The sequence below is a fragment of the Coccidioides posadasii genome, chromosome 3 (assembly GCF_018416015.2).
Source record: "Coccidioides posadasii str. Silveira chromosome 3, complete sequence".
NCBI classification, from domain to species: domain Eukaryota; kingdom Fungi; phylum Ascomycota; class Eurotiomycetes; order Onygenales; family Onygenaceae; genus Coccidioides; species Coccidioides posadasii.
The window spans coordinates 4,559,876-4,578,331 of NC_089409.1; the positions used below are offsets into that span (position 1 = coordinate 4,559,876).

Consider the following 18,456-nt stretch of genomic DNA (forward strand, 5'->3'; position numbering starts at 1 on the left):
TTCCTTACCGACGGTCGCTACATCCTCGCTTTTTAAAATACACTTCAGTAGTCTGCCGTCCTGTCAAGAATGAGTCTAAGCAATTCCCAATCGCCTCGAAAGCTGGGATCTTCACTGTTGTGGCATAAGTTATGCTAGTGATCTCAATTATCTACAGATGAATCTAAATAGCAGTAGCCTTTTAAAACAGGGGGGGAAAAAGGCCCTCTGGGAGGATATTACAAGCTCGACATGAAAACAAATCTATCCATTAAGGCTTTCTTTTTTTTTCGTATTAATCAAATCCGGATTCATGCCACCATCGTCAACGCCTTTCATCGTGATGGCCCGAAACCTTCCCTTGCCGTCCTTTGAACGCCGACCTTTGTATACACATACAACGTAATTGATGAACATCACGACACATACTGCGGGTGTGTTTTGGCGGAATCACCAGGCTACCATGTGGATTCTTGTTTTGTACCCGGTGGCATCCACGGCCGAACAGCGCTGCTCTTTCGTGGGCGTCCGTTGGGTCCGCTATCGTCCTTTTTGAAATTGCCAGTTGAAGCTGAGATATACCCCTGTGTGTTTTCTGGGGAGCCTTCCTTGATGGGAGGAAACGCATAGCCATTAGAACTCCAGCCCTTGTTGTTGTTGGTGTTTCTCACGCTCAGTGGAAGTATAGTTTTCTTGGTGTGAAAATGGTCCGCATTCGCGCGTCGATCTGCGGCATCTTCGTGGCTGTTGCGGTCATACAAGTATAAGCCGACAAACGTAAGCCCAATTCCAAATGCCTGGATGGGCGTAGTGGCATTTCCGAACCAGACAATCGCAACCACGACGACAAAGACTCGCTTGATCAACGACGCGACGGAATAGGATACCGGCGAGATCATCGATAAAAGCACAAAGGCAAGGATATTTTGAGCGAAATGTGACATCCCGTTGAAAATAAATTCTAGAATTAGCGGTCCATGGTCCAGGCTACCCTTCTTTTCCGTAAGGTCAATCGCGCCGTCCTGAAGAAGGTCCATGAGAAGAGGGTAACCCTCGGAGAAGAACCAAATAGGAGCCGTCAGGAAAAACGCTAAACCGGAGCAATAGCACAGGAGATTGAGCTTATCCAGCTTCCGGCCGGTGAGCGCCTGGCCTTCCGCCTCAATGCGAGAGGATTCGTTGAAAAGCTTCTTGGAGAATATATTCTGAGAAACAAACACGAGCGCGGCGCAAAACGCACAGAGAATGCCGAAGAAGTTGGTCGAGAAGCCGGCAGAGCAGGCAAGCATCACGCCCATCGTGAGTGGGACGAGCGAGAGATAGGTAGCGCGTGCATAGCGAATTCGGAACAAGACGCGATAGGCGAGAACGGTGAATAGCGGAGAGAGGCCTTTAATTGTGTGTACAAGGGAAACTGGGATCTGGGAGGTCGCCATGGAGCTTAGGATATGGCCTGCAAGCTGAAAAAGAGCTAGGGGAAGAGCGGTAGAGATGACCTCGAGGGTTGGATATCGGATTCCATTCTTCAGCGCCGGGACGGTGGATCTTAACGTCGGAAAGACCGACGCCAGGTATGAGAGAAGAAGACAACATGTCGAAACGAAGCCGAACTGGACAATAGTGAGGGTGATAGGTTTTGGGAGGGCGTTGAGGATTTCTTTCGACGAAGTGTTCGTGAGCGCGGATGTCATGTACCACACGATGCAGAGTCCCTAGGTGACGACTGGTTAGCCCAAGGGCGGGTATTAATAGGAGCAGGGACCTTTTCCACCCACAATGAGTCTGTAGGAGACAGGCGCCTTCAGGGCCTCTGCCAGTTCCTGTGCATTCACGCTAACGCTTGCACTCCTCTTCTTGAACGACCCGATAGCCTCACTGATGCTCTTCCGGGGTCGCTGTTTTCGCGAGCTTGGAAAGCCATGGGATAGAGTCCCATTTTTTCGTGGCAGCCAAAAAGGTTCCGGAGAATATCTAAAATTACTCGCTGGAAGAGGGACGTCGGCGTCGGCGGGCGTTCTGTGGGATTCGTCATCAAGAGCCGGGAACTTGTCCAAGGTGCCATCTGAGCTGGGGAGGTTCATTTGGGGCTGTTGCTTCAGGGACCCAATTGACGGATGCTGCACAGGATGTAGGACTGTGGTAACACTCATTATCGGTCACTCAGCAGGAGAAAAGGGCGAAAAAAAGGCTCCAATCTTAGCAGACAGGCCGTGCAGTCAAGGAGCCAAGGAGGGCATGTTGCGAAATCCTTCGGGGTGTGTCTCATCACCATGCTTGTCTTTTTTGATGATCGAAAGGAGAGACACCACCGAAGATTAATCGCACTTGGCACCTGGACGACGACCGGCGCTGATTGGGCTGGCCTACCCACGTTTCCACCTCGCAACCTTGAAGCCCGCAGCCCACCATGAACTCTGGACCACGCCTCGTTCGCGAACAGCACGCTGCGATGGAATCAAACGGCCAGGCGGGCTGAATCGACGTTCTCTTAAGAGGACGGTCGCACACTCCAGGCGACTCACTACACAACCCTTGTTAGGAAGAGGAGACTTGGATCCGATCTGTGTGACGGCCCAGCAAAATTGATCGCCCGCAAACGATGATCGCTCATCAAAATCCGTGCTGCTTGTTCCTCCGGCTTACGCAGCACCGATCCAAGTTCTATGATTCGATTTCCGAGCCTCCTCCCCACCATCAACCGTGCCCGGCGAGCCAGACAAACATGATTTGGCCAACATTCCCCATATTATACTCCGTGTATTCTTCCTCCCCGATCGTTTGGCACCAAAGGAGCTGATTGAATGCTCTTCCCGGCGCCCCTCCCCCTTCCGACGCAGCGTGGAATTTTACCGCAGTGTATGTACTCCGTAGACGCCAAGCTACGTCGCACTCTGCTTGATTTACCTCCTCCATCCAATCTGCATTCTTAGTTACGATCTCACCAACTCTCTCAAATCGGGACTATTTCCATGACTAACAACAGAGCGAAGGTACGGAGTACCATGGCTTGATCATAAAGCCCCGTGGTCCGTAAACATTGCGTAACCAACAGAGTCCAGAATAGTATGTGTTTCAATCATCAAAACTCTGATCGTAAGTACGCCGTAGTTATGCCGAGGAACCGACCCTAGGGTAGTGACAGCTTGAGGCCCCAATAGCGCATCTCCCGCGTCGTGCTCTACATCCATCCACGGAGCAGCGGGTAGCTTCGAAGTGGTCTTTGACGGGGAAAAATTTTGCCTATTAGTGCATTCCGCAACCAGGGTAGCGCAACGGAACGCCAACCGGACATTTTGACTCCCGCAGAGTATCGCAGGCGGCGGGGCGGAAACCGTATCCCGCACCGTCGCGCTGAACACAGATATTACCGGACTAACATCCAGCATTTCCACCCCTAGCTATCAGCGCCCAAATTCACTCCCTCTATCGTTTAGGGTAAATCACCCAATGTTACTTTTTGACTCCAGCCCCTGCCCTCGGACCTCGAATAGATACTACATACACCTCCGCCTTCGAGAATGGCGAGCCCCTCTCAGCAAGCCAGCGGCACATCCTCCATAGATCCATATCAACAACTTCATTCGTACTCTTTCACAGAAGACCCGGAATTCAAACTCGGCCTCGCCGTCATACTCCGTCAGCCAGGAACGCCAGCGACTGATGAGCAGGTCAACCGTACCGATGATCTCGTCATGAAAGCCAAATGTTTCTACTTCTCCAGGTAATCCCCTCAAACCCCCGCCCCCAAAGACACGAATTTTACACCGGTCCGGATCCAAACTCACTTCACACACCAGAAAACACTCCATCCAGCCCCCTCTAGACCTCCTCGAATACAAGGGCTGGCTACAAACGCACCCCGGCGAGTCTGAATCTCAGCCCCAGCCCCAGCCCCAGCCCCAAGACCAACAGCCCTCGGAGCCACCACAGTCCACGGCAGCGGACCCCTGTTCCTCAGCCTCCGAGCAGCAACCACTACCACCACAAACAACAACGACGACGACAACGACAGCAGTAACACCTGCAGGTGAAGAAGAGCCTGCTTATCCTTCCTCTTTCGCACACATCGTCGAACTGATCACAACAGGCCAACCGATCCCCGGAATCCAACAGATCCCAGATACAATATTAACGGGGCAGCAAGGTCCCAGTACGGCTGCCCGGAGACGGAAGCCCTGGGAGAAACAAGGAGAGCCTGGCGTACAAGGGGAGGAATGCAAGGCACCCGAAGAAGCCTCGAGGGGAGAAGGACAATGTCATGAGCAAGAGGCGAAAGACGAGACGAATTCCCGAGTTCTTCCAGGTCTCTCCTCGGAGCCGCTCCAGAACCCATGATGATAACTATGATTTTCCTTTTTGCTCCTACCAAAAGAACAGGCTGAATTTTTCAGACTTGCACATGACATTATTTCCCTGCCTTGCTGTAGATCCGGCCATCTGACCTACGATTCATGGCTGTAGACATTTTCGACAGGCTCTCTGAAACTACTGACTGGCACACTTTTCACTGGAATCCCTGCCTTCTGTCAGGCTAAAACATACATAGACGAATAATTAAAATAAAGTAGTAACAATTGACTAGAAACACCCCATCCACCGATTTTGCACGCCCAAACGCTGCAGGTGGTAGAACCACATGATCTCAACCGGGGATTGATGGCGTGGAAATCCCAGGACGGGGAGTGAAAACGGCCGGTAAAAGAATAGAATGATGCCTCTGACACGCAACCACCTTCGAAACACAAGGGAACTAGGTCCTTCATGTAAGTAAACCAAAGCACGCAGGAACCACCCACGCCTATTAATCATTCAGGATAAGATCATCATCACAGGAGATATGGCAATTTAAGTGAATGAAATGGAAGTAGTTCCAGACAAGAAAAAAAGGTCTGACAGAAGCAAAAAATAGACTAAAGAAAAAAGGGGACAGATTGGATTGTGGGCCAGATCGACTCCAACAAGCCAACGCCAAATGAGAACTTAATGGTAGCGTTGGGTTCAAGCATGAATACATGCAGCGAGAATCCTAGAAAGGAGAAAATCTCTTGATCGTAAATCGAATTTCGATATCTGAAGCTTCTTTCTCCAGTACGCTCAGTTAGACGCGGAGTACCTGGTTTAACATATTGTTTTCATGGATTAAATGAGCATCGGGGGATAGAAACGTAATGGATCTTAGCGGAATGGGGGATAGTTTGAGCCCCATTGGCTGCCACGGTTGAATCTGTTGCCGCCGGAAATCCCAGAGACGAAACGATCCTCATTCGGAGTAGTAAAGCGGTTGATTTGGAGGCCAGCACCGGGACCTGGGCGAGTAACATGATTTGGGTTGCAGCAGAGCATAGCAACGCGGGAACCAAATTTAGAACCACGGAGAGAAACCATATGCTTACTGTTATAAAATCAGCACAGCACAGCATCTTGATGAAGACGAGTTCCTCACCGAATGTGACTCGCCACAAGCTCACGCTGGTGGGCTGCGGAGTTCATCAGGATCCACTGGATCAAATAATTTCCGTACTGATCGCCCGCAACTGCACAATGAATTAGCGATAATTTATCTTGGGGTTGCGCAGAAGGAAAACACACTGTCAATCAAGGGCATGCGAGGACGGTCTGGGCGACCTGTACAAACTCTAGTAAGGTAGCGATCAAGAAATTCAGATCCACCAATTTTAAGACATTTTTCGACAACCTTAGAAGCAAACTGGTCCATACTGTAGTCAGTAGCCCATAAGAGGATATGTTCAATTGCGCGGCTTTTGTCGTGAGGAGCACCGTGTTCGCAGATATGCTGGATACACCAATTACCAAATTGGCCGTGAGCAAGAAGGTCAATTTTGGCAAGAACTTCTTCGATAGCGGGGCGCTATATATGAGGTCAGTATGGTCAATTGATTCATTATATCGGGACCGCAAACCTTTTCATCTTCTACGCAATTTTCAAAAATGTTCTGCACCACCAGACTACCAGTTTCTCCCAGAGCGACTTCATGCCACATACCACGGAGCGCTTCATTAACCTTAGCCATAATCTGAGGCGGCTCATTGCTCCAACGTAGCTCAAAGAGCTTTTGCCAGACATGACATGCATACCGGTGGATCACAGTTTCAGGGATTCGGCGAAGTAATTCATGCACCATGACGGCTTTGTGGTCTTCCGGTACACAGTCAAATGCTTTCTGAATAACATGGCAGCCAAAAGGATCCATGCTCAAGCTCAAGGTGTTGCCGCGGATGGCATTGGCAATAGCAATAACTTGCTCTGAGGTCCCATGTTCGAAGCAACGCTGAACCAAAAAATTCCCAAAGCGATTGACCATAAGTGGATAAGCCTGGTTAACGATAGCTTCAATGATCTCGTACTTTTGTTCCGCGGTTCCAACTTTGAGCTTTTGCTGTAGGAAAATCGATGCCTGCTGGTCATTGTTGCAGACAATTTTATCCACAATATATTTCCAGTCACACGAAACGCTTTTATCCAACAAACGACGGTAGTTCATTGGCTCAAGTGGCGATACATACGTTTGTGAGCTAGCGGTCTGTAGACCCCCCCGAGTTAGCTATAATCGAGAGATCTTAAAAGGGGGTTTCCACGTACTGTTGGGGTCCATGTGCCACTATTGAATGAAGTAAACTCAGCGGCAGTTGGGGAGAGTGGTGTCCCAATTGGACGAGGCTGATAGGGAGCCACATTGAACATTCCGCCTTGTAATCCAGCTTGCTGGTTCATGGCTCGCGGGAGGGTGCCTCCAGAAGCTCCAGTCGTGAAAGTGCCCCATGGAGAATTCTGAGGAGGAAAGCATGAACCACCACGATTGACTTGAGTGACCGAGCGGCGAAGGCCTTGGGGAAGCGGCTGTGCCTGATCAAAGGGTGGGCTGGCTGGTCCTGATGCAATGCGCTGATTAGACATCAAACTTGCTTGGCGAGTGAGCTGGTTACCCCAATTGTGACCGAAGTTAGCAGCTCCAGGTACATGGAAATCACGATATCCCGCAACGTTCGAGTTTGAGTTGTTCCAAATGCCTCGAGCTTGGTTGTAGCCACCAGCAGAAACAGCCTCTGAGATGTCCGAGTGGGCATCGTCCTGGTTCATCCAAAAGTCCTGGCGCTGGTTATTGAATGAGCGAGTAGATGAGTTATTGAATGCATGCTGCAGGGTGTTAAGGGTCTGCTCGGTGACTTCTCTACCTCCAAAGTCAACTTCGGAAAGAGGACCCATTGCCTGATCAAGCGTATGTTTGATAACTCGAGTTTGGGCTAGTTCCTGCTCTTGCATCGCAATGCGAGAATTGGCAGCGATTAATTCCTGCTGCAACCTAAATACCTCTTCCTTGTCGACCCGACCCGGTCCAACGTCGTTATTTCCGACTACATCGCTAGCGAGAGGCAAGACACCTGGAATTCCTTCTCCAGAAGGAGCCTTCGATGTGGTGTGCTCATGGAGAGATTCAGTGGAGGCGTGATCTTTTGGGGAGAGCCTGGCAAGGATCTTATCCATAGCTGAGGGTGGAACTTGTTCGACCTTCTGTAGGTTGGCCAGTTAGCATATAAAGCCAGACAAAGATATGATCTAGCTTGGTACCTTCCCCGCATGCTCGTCATGGGCGGACGCGGCCTGGATATTTGCCAACTTGGAGGTGATAAGCGGATTCGGAGAAATTTCCATCGCGGAGTGCTTTTGGGCAACCATGAGCTGTAAGACGAGACGTTTTTTCTAGTAGACATTCATGCATAATGTGCTTACCAGAATTTCATCCGGCGGCCCCTGAAGCTGGGCAGACGGCTTTCGAGAAGAAGCTGGAGAATTGGAAGCCACGAAGCCCATCATTGCAGCTTTGAATGCGCTAGATCCTCTCTGGGATTCAGTGAGCTTCTTAGGTGGATGCTAGTAGAAGGAGGGGCAAAAGCTGTTCTCAGAAAATAGGCGTGAGATGGACAATGAAGGGGACAAATAATACGCGTAGACAGATCTTTGCAGTGCGTATTCAACTATAGCCGCTCGAGATAGACAGGCTCACGGCATAGGTGAAGAAGAACAAAGCATATCCGACGATGTTCGAGGCAAAATAGCAGAAGCAAAGCAGAGAGACGGAGAGATAAAACAGCAAATTTGAAAATCTCTGGAACGGGCAGGGCTAGAGAGGCAGAAAGGAAGGAAATACAGAAGGACTGGCAGGAACAATGATAATGAGAAGAATTGGGGCGCAAGGAGGGAAGGACGCCGTGAGGCGGGAAAGCGCGAAGTAGTGAAGGACTGTGGGGAGGGGGAGCGAGTGCTAAAGGTATACAATGCACCAGATGGGAAGGCGGGGCAAGTAGGAAAACAATGCGCGAGGAAGCGCGGGTTGCTGGAGAAAACAGAGAAGTGAGCCGCACCTCAGAGCTTCGTCCGCGCTGTGCAGTACGCGGCTCCTTTGCGTTTTGGAGCCGGAAATGGAACCGGAAGATAATTCGAGACGAGATCCGCCCAAAAGCTGAAAAGAAGACACAAATTTTCAACTGGAATACAAATACAGGGAAAGATATTGCTGAGATAAAGAAGCAAAGATGTGTGAAGGAAATGTTCCTTCAGAGAAGAAAGTTTCATAGACACGTCTTCCAAAAGAGGACGTTTACGTGTTTTATTCTACACAAGACACGCAAAACAAAGGGTCAGCAGCGGAGCCTAGCGGGGTATGGCAAGGCAAGTCGCGGACATTAGGGCTTAATGTGAGCTCCAAGTGTGCAGCAGTACAGATGAAGCCTGGGTACGACTCGATGTGTGGGCATTCAATGCAAGTTCACTCTATGAGGGCCTGCTGTTGAAAGAGGATCCCCATGGGTATAAACAGAAAATAATTAGAGTCATTGGAAGGTATCTTGCTATTCAGCCTGGAGAAGGGTCGTTAAAATAGAAACATCACAGAATTCTATAACAGATAAGACCCTGGAGATATCTGCCAGGAGTAGTCAAAGAAACCGGCTGCATAGACTCCTCCAACACCCTTCCAGGGAGAGCGGGTGCTGAAAACTACAAAGTCAGGTTGGCCAACCCCAGTGAGGGTGGGAACAAGGCGAGCTGCCTGTCGTAAGCCGTCTAGATCGGCGCCCCAGACCACGAGCTCCACGCGCTCATCATCCAGAGGTCTCAAAAATATTGCTCCCAAGCCAGGCTCAAAGTCATACTCAACATATCTTCGGCCATCGGGCCGCCTGAGTATTAAACGCGTATCAAGAGCGGATATCGGAAAGGTATCAAGCTCCGATTGGTCTAATTGGCTGCCGAGAACAACGGTGATAAGATTCCCTGAGTTCGATGTCCTCCGGGAACGAGACCTTTCAGACACTAGTTCGCAGTCAGCCGCAAAATATTGGAGTAAATTGCGACTGATCTGAAGGGCCACATTGTCACTTTCTGATGTATGAGAACGGATAGCCAAATGGCCTTTGGTTCGGAGAATGGCGTCCATGGTTCCTATCTGGCGTCCATACCGCTCCGACAGGCTGCGCCAGCCGCCATCCCGGGTCAGCTCCCATTGTCCAGAGGAATCTTGGATGTACCAAGTGATATTGGTTTCATTGCCTGACGGCACAAACGGAAGCTCAGTCCCGTCCACTAAGATTTTAGGCGGATGAAGACGTTGAAGCCCCTGAGGCACAATATGGAAACGGCGTACGTTACTCGTCTCTAAGCGCCAGAAGTCTTGTGACTGGTTGCGAGCTACATCCAAGCGGCCGTACCTATCTGGGGACCATAGCTGATCGACAAGGAGACCTCCTCTGGAACCCATATCTGGCGACGAGGGAATAATTGTCGAAAACCTTTCGGCAGATTCGTTACGGGATACTCTGGTGTGGCGGCGATAGAACTCCACCAAGGGGTCAGTTGTGAGGATGCCCTCAAAATAGTGACCGGCTTCAGCAAGTTCGTGGTAATTGCTCATCCACCCGTCTTCCCAGGTAAGCTGGTGCATAAGTCGAGAGTGATACGCCGGGACATTATCATCCTTAGCGCCATGCTGCTGAAGAATCGGGATCCCCGCAAAATTTTCAGTGAGTAATTCATGTTTGAAGTTCCTTCGTGAGGACTCCAGAATTGCTGCCAAGGAGGCGTCTGCATTCCGCCACATACTGAACGGCACATAATCTATGAACATGGTTTCAGTTATTGAAGCTATAGTGTTCGGTAGAAGCGGGGCATACTCTCAATAGATATATACCCTGAAACGGGGGCAGCAGCTAGCACTTTATCAGGCTGGTGGGAAAGGAGATACCAGGAGCCTTGACCTGTGAGTTCCAAGGCGTTAATTTGCTAAATAGGTTCTGAACTGACATAGGTGCATACATACCTCCATTGGAATGTCCAACGACAACCCACTGATCAAGCATCACCCCGGGGCCATCCCAACCCATAACCCTGATCCAGTTGGGAATAGCAGCAACGGCTGCCTGGACATCTGCAAAGCCCCACGTATCTAGTTTCCTAATTAGTTAGCGTAATACTTTAAGAAGTGAAAAAACATTAAGGCGGAACACGTACGCCAGTCATCACCACTCCAGGATGTCACCCCCGTGGGAAGTAAGATCCAAGCGCAAAGCCCATGCACACCATCAAGCATATGTCGACCAACATCACTGTCTGCTTCAACACCAGATCCATGAAGACCAAGGATCACCGGGAAGTCCTTTTTCTCCCCAGCATGGCAAGAACTAGTGACTGGCGGGCGCAAAATTGCATAGGACACGATGCCACTAGGGTGGAGGAATGTAAATTTCTGAGGTTCAGAAATCGGTAGATGTTCGAAATTGATGGTGACTGCAGTCACTCGCTGTCGGCGATCGGGGCCCGTTTCGTACCCAATCTCGAAGGTAATTTGAGCAGGGATCCGACCTGGAAACTTTATTTTAAAAGCCAGAGGGCGGGATTGGTGAGAAGCAACAGTAAAGGGCCCGTTTAGTAGAGTCAAACTGGGATGGGTTTGCTGTAATACGTGTGAGCCTTGGCCCTGGACGCAAAAAGTGACAAAGTAAACTTACGTTTTCACCAACGGGCCTGATCCAGGTAATTTCAGCCGCCTCTTTCATCCCATTTTGTATATTCACGGCTGCATATGGACTTGCGAGCTTGCCATCGACCACATCCGAGACTAATATATTTGCCGGATCAACATTCAGTTGCTCTGGGATTGGCTTGAATTCAACGGCAGCAATTATTTGCGGATCATCACTTCCACCCAGCGCCCGAATATCGTAGAATAATCGAAGCTCAATGGTATGAACTCCAGGGTCAAGATCCAGGATCAGCGGCGCCCGGCGAAATGCATAAAAATCGCCTCCAAAGTAGAGTTCCCCATCAATTCGCAATTCGAGGATGCCATCAGAGTAAACCGCCAAGGCAACCGGAGCATTTCCAAGGACAGTGACATTTCCTCTAGCCCAAGCTTGATACTGCAAGGCCGACCAGCCATAAACTGACCGAAGAAATGACCAGTTGATATCGCTAAATCCGAACCGGAGGACCGCTCTCGCAGACCCATCGGCAGCAGCGGGTTCACTTGCGAGCACTGTAGTCCAACGGCAGACTCCACCTTCCCCAAGGGCACTTGGAAATACTGCATCCGGATCATATTTCATCGCCCGGAATCCGCCATGTGCCTCAAGAGGATCTGCGCCCCACACTGCCTCTGAACGGATAGTAGTAAATCAGGATCACTTGTTTACTTTCTGCTTGGATCGCCTATACACAAGATGCTGCACTAACCTCGTGTGCCAATTCCGAAAGGACCCAGAACATGCCACGACTGTGAAACTGAAACGTTTGCCATTTGCCATTGGTCGCGCTGAACAGACCAAGCCTGTGTTGCCAGCTGGACGGGAGGCTGTAGGCAATATGACAGGCTTACCAGCAGGAGGATTGATAGCAGAGAAACTCCAATCATCTTTCGCAAGATTGATGGAAAGGAACGCTTAACATGTGCGCAGCCAGCTCTGATGATGGTTATGTCTAGGGACTGGTTGCCGAGGAGGAAGAAGACAATTGCAGTTCGACGTCGTCCGCATTTCAGGCCCCTTGAAATCACTGCCGGCCAAATTACATGCTGCAACGGTTCTCTGAGGTACCTTGGAACTCCTTGGAAGGATCAACTGTTTTCGGCAGTTTTCGGATGAAAGAGATGGTCATGCCACCTGAGGCTGTTGATTAATTAGCGTTAATGAATCGCAAGGTCGCATTGAGCCACTGACTTGTGCCAGGGCTATGTCCCGAGATTGGGTCAAGAGCTGAGCAAAACACCCTGTCACGGCTCATGACTTCAAGCCTCCAAATGACTCCGCAACCAACCCCACCAGGAAAGTATCCATGCAACTCGATAGCATTGTGGTTGTATCAGCTCCGCACGCTTTGCTTATTCCGCAAATGATAGCTCTGGATAACACAATCCTACGATGTGGAACCACGTCAGACTCGCTATAGTATGGAGTACAAGGAACAAAAAAAATCCTACGTAGATACCACCCAAATAGGTTGATGATCGTACGGATAACTGCTGCCTAATTGTGTCTGTATACCTTTTGATTGTCTATAACATGACGCCCGTAATGCCACGCTTGCTAAGTGATATTCAATGGAGAGAAAAATGCAAAGGACCCCAATCCAAACTATCCTCCAGGGATGATTATCCTGTATCCATTTCATCCACCCTCGCAAGGTTGTCGGGAGCGTTCGCATGTCCAACTTTGGATGAATCCGGTCGGGTGTTTCCGCTCTGGCATCCGGGGCAATTATGAACAATTTCATGTGCAAAAACATCACAATCAATGCAAAAGTGATTATGACACACGGTACATTCGTATCTGCTGCTCACCGACATCCCCTTTACCGTGCCACCGCGCGTCTCCCATTGAGCACGGACTGGAACCGGCGGGAAGGGATTACCGCATGCAAAGCAATTCGAACTGATCGATGCTTTATTCCAAGGAACTTCGACCCAATTGATTAGGGGGAACAGATGATGATATGACCGAGCCAAATGTGTAGAGAGAATTAACGTCAGTCCACACGCCGGACACTCTGCAGGTAACGTGCAGATTTTGCTTCCACATCTGGAGCAAAGATAACCTCCCCTAGATGGCTTTGAATGGCATGCGCATAGGGACTGAGAAGGTTCCACTGTGCGAGAGGGGAATCCCATCATCAAGAGAGAATTTACGGCTTGCTTTTGTGAGCGGGTGACGGGTGGAGTTGTGATTTCCATCATGAGCTCGCGGAAGTGTTGCTCATTGAGTGCTACACCATAGCCGCTGTCGTCGCCGGCATTGGTCTTCGAGCAGATCTCCCGGCATATAGCTACTTCAGCAGCAAGACCAACAACTCCCACGCGGATTTTGTCCGCGACAAGGGAGGTAATTGTTTTGTGAATATCGCCTGGGTCGGATGAGAGGAGGGTGCCGAATATTATGAGAACTTCGCGGGTTCCATGGCTTGGTGTATGGCTGGGACGATTAGCTGATACCCGGGGTACGCCCTATCAGCCGGCGGGGGTAATACTTACAACAGTGCCCCGCGAGCCATTTCGAGGGCATTTTGTAAACTTGGGAGACCAGTTGGGTCTCTCGTTCTTAGGGCTTGTATTGCTAGGATATGCTCTGAAGGGTTACCGCTCATATCGCTTATTCTGACTGCCAAACCGTCCCGCATCCCAATTATTCCGAGCTGTGAAATTGGGTTTTGTTCGAAATATTCAAGGACAAACTCTTGGGCGTAGCGAAGGGTAAGAAGGTAGCGTGTAGGCCGGACATCCTTTTCTGACATAGCGATTGATAAATCTAGAACTAAGATCAGATGTCGTATGATTCCACGCTGAAGCGGAGTTGTGTCTCTAAGTAGTCTGTCGGGATGATTCTGGTCAGCACAGCTTGAAGCAGGGACTCACTCTCCGCCTACCTTTTCCTCTTCCCCGCCTCCAATAGACCTTCGACTGTTGAGCTGATCGTGCCATCTGCGCCTTCTACTAGACTTTCCCACGTCCTTGACACCTCGAATTCGTGGCCATCTCGCTGCTTTTTCCGCTTGCCGCGCGAACGCCTGGTCCTTCCGCGGCTCACATTGCGAGAGTCCAGCTCGTCATCCTCGTCATCGTCGCCGAGATCGTCATCGCGCTCGTCGGAATCAAATTCTGCGATGTATTCTTCATCCGAATCGGCCATAGCTGCCTGAGAAGCGTGGTCAGTTGCTGGTTGCCATTCCGAGTTCCGCAGAGGTGTTTTGTTATTAGTCAAAGCTCCGGGATTTCCAGCGAGAACAGCGAGCTCTTACTGGCTGGTTTGTCTCGACCCATGCTCCAACATGCCGACTGACCCTGAAGTTGCAGCTAGTCTCCCCGTTCATTTGGTTAAGTCAAGCATTCTCGGCGATCCATCGCAGAAGTAGTTAGCTAGCGGCTCCGGAGTGAAGTAATTTTTCTCTCAATTTCTGAGCTCCGACTTTCAAATTGCCTGCAGGAATTGAGGTAAAGCGTAGTTTTCAACAGTTGCCGTTACATTCCAGCTCCACTCCGGATCGGATCTTCAGATCAAGCTCTACATCCGACCAGTATTCTCCCTATCAGGGACTGTCTGTGTACCTCGATGTTCCGGTTGGGGAATGGATCGTTGAGACGCAGTGGACTTTTGCAGCGAGGCCTTAGAAAGGCTATTCACGGGGGTTTGAAACGTCATGGATTGGAGTCTGCCACCGGACCACTGGTGCCCCTCCTACCCCTCCGCTCGCTGCGCTGCATTTCTACACCGGCTTCTTCCCCTCTTCCTCCTCCATCATCCCATTCTCCCTCTTCTTCCATCCTCTCTCCCAACCGATTGACCTGTTTGAATTCCATTCAACCAGGTTTGAGCCCATATCAGAAGAGACACTGTTCAACGGCATTCCGCACAATGGGTAGAGACGACAGGGAGATTCTGCCGGATGTGTAAGCTATTCTCTTCGTCCCTCATATTGCTCCATTTGGAATTTGGATGCTGGGCTTTTGCTAATCCTTAAACAGGGCAAAGCCATCTCATTATACGATTTCCCTGTATAATCTCCAGCTTGGTGGCTCCTGGGGTTACAACGGAACCGTAAAAATCGACACCAAAATCACTCGACCTACCTCGGAAATCGTGCTGAATGTCAAGGCAATTGAGGTGCAAACTGCCAAAATCACTTCCAAAGATGGTATGCTCCTTGCTGGGTCGAGATGAGTCCGCTTCCTGGAACGAAGTTCTCACGTATTCTGGTTGAGTACAGGATCGACATCGGTCAATAGCTCCGACATCTCCTATGACAGGACTTCAGAGCGTGTTACTACCAAGTTTGCCGAAGAAATCAAAGAGGGCGACTTCGTCTTGGAGCTTGCGTTTACCGGAACGATGAACAACCATATGGCCGGTTTTGCTAGGGCGAGATACCAATCGTCTGAAACACCAGCACCCGGAACTCCTAAGGAAGGAGACGATTGCTTCATGCTTAGCACCCAATTCGAGGCCTGTGATGCCAGACAAGCATTCCCTTGTTTTGATGAACCAAATCTGAAGGCAACGTTTGACTTCGAAATTGAAGTTCCCAAAGACTTGGTTGCAATCAGCAATATGCCCATCAAGAGTACTCGCGAAGGAAGCAATCCGGGTCTAAAATTCGTTTCTTTCGACAGAACCCCCATTATGAGCACATATGTAGGCAATTTCCCCTTCCCATTGGCATTCTTAAAACCTACACGCCTACATATACTTTTACTGGGAGGTCGGCATCTCACTGCTATCTGTAGCTTCTCGCATGGGCGGTCGGTGATTTCGAATACGTTGAAGCCCACACCAAGCGCAAATACAACGGCTCTCCGATCCCAGTCCGTGTTTACACCACCAGAGGCCTTAAGGAGCAAGCCCGCTTTGCCCTTGAATGTGCGCATAAGACTGTGGATTACTTCTCTGAAGTTTTCGAGATCGACTACCCTCTGCCTAAGTCCGATTTGCTTGCTGTCCATGAGTTTGTAAGTCCCAATCTACTAAAGAGAACCAAGGGTATTTCCTTATTTGGCACTAACACCTGCCCTGCTATAGGCTATGGGCGCCATGGAAAACTGGGGACTTGTGACGTACCGTACTACTGCAGTGCTCTTTGAAGAAGGCAAATCAGACGACAGGTTCAAGACTCGTGTTGCATACGTTATTGCACACGGTAAGAGTGCCATATTTTCCTAGCAACTCTGTTTTGGTATCGCTAATCAATAATTTCAGAATTGGCTCATCAGTGGTTTGGGAATCTTGTCACGATGGACTGGTGGAGTGAACTTTGGCTCAACGAGGGTTTCGCGACTTGGGTCGGCTGGCTTGCTGTGGATCACTTCTATCCTGGTCAGTATCTCATTGAGACAGGCTCTTAGGGAGTTCAGTGCTGACACCGTGTTTTAGAATGGGATGTCTGGTCTCGTTTTGTCGTAAGATATGCCAGAGGTACCGAACTATTGACTTCTTGCAGTTAACAAATTCACAGGCTGAAGCAGTACAACAAGCTTTCCTCCTTGACTCGCTGCGGGCATCTCATGCAATTGAGGTACCCGTAAGGAACGCACTTGAAGTGGATCAGATTTTTGACCATATTAGCTACATGAAAGGAAGCTCTGTCATTCGTATGCTCAGTAGCCACCTTGGCCAAGAAACCTTCTTGCGCGGTATTGCCAAATATCTCAAAGCGCATGCATATGGTATGTAAAACTGCATCCCTTTTCTTGGATGTATGGATTACTTATAACCAAACAGGCAACGCCACAACAAATGACTTGTGGTCTGCTTTGAGTGAGGCTTCTGGAAAAGATGTGACTGGTTTCATGGTTAGATTTCCCAATCAATATCGTTAAAATTAGGGAAACGGAGGGGCTAATGGCAGTGTAGGATCCATGGATTAGAAAGATCGGATTCCCATTGGTGACTGTGGCTGAAGAGCCCAATCAAATTACTGTCGCGCAAAAGAGGTACCTCGCTTCCGGTGATGTAAAACCGGAGGAGGACGAGACCTTATGGTGGATCCCCCTTGGAATCAAGTCCGGACAGGAGGCTAAAGCCGTAGGTGAGCGTAATTTAACATCAAAATCTGATGTAGTTCAAAACATCAGCCAAGATTTCTACAAGCTCAACAAGGACCAATGCGGGTTTTATCGAACAAACTATCCCCCGGAGCGCTTGGCTAAACTCGGGAAGTCTCTCAATTTGCTGAGTACCGAAGACAAGATTGGTCTGATTGGCGATGCTTCTGCTTTGGCTGTCTCTGGCGAAGGAACCACAGCTGCCACCTTGGCTCTTCTCGAAAATTTCCAGGATGAACAAAACTATCTGTAAGCATACCCATTTACTCACCTCTCGCTTTCAGATTCAAGAAAAGGGCTATGAAAGCGGAGAAGATTCGCTAACGAACGCCATAGGGTTTGGATGCAGCTTATCACATCCTTGAGCCACATCAGATCAGTTTTTGCAGCCAACGAAGAAATTGCAACTGGCTTGAAGAACTTTGCGCGTAAACTTGTGACACCGGCTGTTGAAAACCTCGGCTGGGAATTCCAGCCGAATGAGGATTACCTTACAGGCCAGCTTCGTCAGCTGCTAATCTCCTCAGCCGGCCATGCTGGCCACGAAGGGTGTGTTCATACATATAATCGCATGTGCGTCGCTGTTAAGTCACTAACCCTATGAGATAGGACCATCACTGAGGCTAAACGACGATTCAATCTTTGGGCAACAGGCGAGGACAAGAGTGTAATTCACGCCAACCTGCGCAGTGCAATCTTCACGATCAACGTTTCCGAGGGAGGCCAAAAGGAATATGATACGGTTAAAGAGGAGTTCAGCAGAACAAGCTCCATTGATGGCAAGGAGATCTGCGTCGGATCGCTTGCACGAACTAAGAATCCCGACATTCTCAAAGATTATTTCGAATTCCTATTCTCTGGCAAAGTTGCAACTCAGGATATCCATACTGGAGGAGCAGGCTTAGCAGCAAATTCCAAGGCAAGAGATGCATTCTGGGTTTGGCTCAAGGCAAACTGGGCTCGCGTCGAGAAGAAACTGGGATCCAACAAAGTTGTCTACGAGCGATTCATCAGGATGAGTTTGTCGAAATTCGCCGACCACGCCACCGAGCGAGACATTGCCAAATTCTTCGAGGACAAAGATAAGGGTGGAATCGATCGTGGCTTGCTTGTTGTTGGTGACACCATCCGGACAAATGCCAACTATCGGGAGAGAGATGAGAAGGGAGTGCTGGAATGGTTGAAGGCTCATAACTATGTCTAGATGCCTCTTCCAAAACTAGAGACAAGTGTGATCTTTGTAGGTGTAGTAGTTATGTAACTAGTGTGCCACTATTTTAAATCCATGACATGCTGATTTTAGCATGTATACACCTATCCCATGTGGCCTGTCTAATGGAGTGCATTCCAGTGATATCAGAGCACAGGGCACATTTGATTT

General features: G+C 49.6%; 6 protein-coding genes across 7 annotated transcripts; 2 read left to right on the forward strand and 4 right to left on the reverse strand.

Moving 5' to 3' along the window:
• Positions 1-154: 154 nt before the first annotated feature.
• Positions 155-2,554, reverse strand: SLY41_1 (suppressor of loss of ypt1). 2 transcript variants are annotated; one of them, XM_066125177.1, is made up of 3 exons: positions 2,351-2,554; positions 1,755-2,113; positions 155-1,691 (listed from the first exon to the last, which is right to left on the reverse strand). In XM_066125177.1, the coding sequence occupies exons 2-3, from the start codon at positions 2,058-2,060 to the stop codon at positions 438-440; spliced, it is 1,560 nt and encodes a 519-aa protein (XP_065981258.1). In that variant the 5' UTR covers positions 2,061-2,113; positions 2,351-2,554; the 3' UTR covers positions 155-437. The 2 variants fall into 2 exon arrangements, with proteins under 2 accessions (XP_065981258.1, XP_003069650.1); XM_003069604.2 differs by having other exon boundaries at positions 1,755-2,554.
• Positions 2,555-3,173: 619 nt separating this feature from the next.
• Positions 3,174-4,339, forward strand: D8B26_006421 (uncharacterized protein). The gene is made up of 2 exons (XM_003069603.2): positions 3,174-3,700; positions 3,777-4,339. Exons 1-2 carry the CDS (start codon positions 3,498-3,500, stop codon positions 4,312-4,314), a joined length of 741 nt encoding a protein of 246 aa, XP_003069649.2. The 5' UTR covers positions 3,174-3,497; the 3' UTR covers positions 4,315-4,339.
• Positions 4,340-5,079: 740 nt separating this feature from the next.
• D8B26_006422 (uncharacterized protein) lies at positions 5,080-7,810 on the reverse strand (the record flags this gene model as incomplete). Its single annotated transcript, XM_003069602.2, has 7 exons — positions 5,080-5,371; positions 5,423-5,513; positions 5,569-5,848; positions 5,901-6,521; positions 6,581-7,510; positions 7,568-7,660; positions 7,730-7,810. 7 exons carry the CDS (start codon positions 7,808-7,810, stop codon positions 5,155-5,157), a joined length of 2,313 nt encoding a protein of 770 aa, XP_003069648.2. The 3' UTR covers positions 5,080-5,154.
• Positions 7,811-8,828: 1,018 nt separating this feature from the next.
• On the reverse strand, positions 8,829-12,115 carry D8B26_006423 (uncharacterized protein). The gene is made up of 6 exons (XM_003069601.2): positions 11,726-12,115; positions 11,002-11,648; positions 10,505-10,946; positions 10,314-10,439; positions 10,168-10,251; positions 8,829-10,111 (listed from the first exon to the last, which is right to left on the reverse strand). The coding sequence occupies exons 1-6, from the start codon at positions 11,901-11,903 to the stop codon at positions 8,895-8,897; spliced, it is 2,694 nt and encodes an 897-aa protein (XP_003069647.1). The 5' UTR covers positions 11,904-12,115; the 3' UTR covers positions 8,829-8,894.
• A 381-nt stretch (positions 12,116-12,496) lies between these two features.
• On the reverse strand, positions 12,497-14,346 carry SSL1 (transcription initiation factor TFIIH subunit). The gene is made up of 4 exons (XM_003069600.2): positions 14,279-14,346; positions 13,907-14,175; positions 13,515-13,850; positions 12,497-13,455 (listed from the first exon to the last, which is right to left on the reverse strand). The coding sequence occupies exons 2-4, from the start codon at positions 14,167-14,169 to the stop codon at positions 12,639-12,641; spliced, it is 1,416 nt and encodes a 471-aa protein (XP_003069646.2). The 5' UTR covers positions 14,170-14,175; positions 14,279-14,346; the 3' UTR covers positions 12,497-12,638.
• Positions 14,347-14,574: 228 nt separating this feature from the next.
• D8B26_006425 (uncharacterized protein) lies at positions 14,575-18,398 on the forward strand. The gene is made up of 12 exons (XM_003069599.2): positions 14,575-14,927; positions 15,003-15,172; positions 15,245-15,669; positions 15,762-15,983; positions 16,054-16,171; positions 16,231-16,347; positions 16,405-16,430; positions 16,487-16,697; positions 16,753-16,823; positions 16,885-17,324; positions 17,412-17,624; positions 17,685-18,398. Exons 1-12 carry the CDS (start codon positions 14,590-14,592, stop codon positions 18,277-18,279), a joined length of 2,946 nt encoding a protein of 981 aa, XP_003069645.2. The 5' UTR covers positions 14,575-14,589; the 3' UTR covers positions 18,280-18,398.
• Positions 18,399-18,456: the final 58 nt, after the last annotated feature.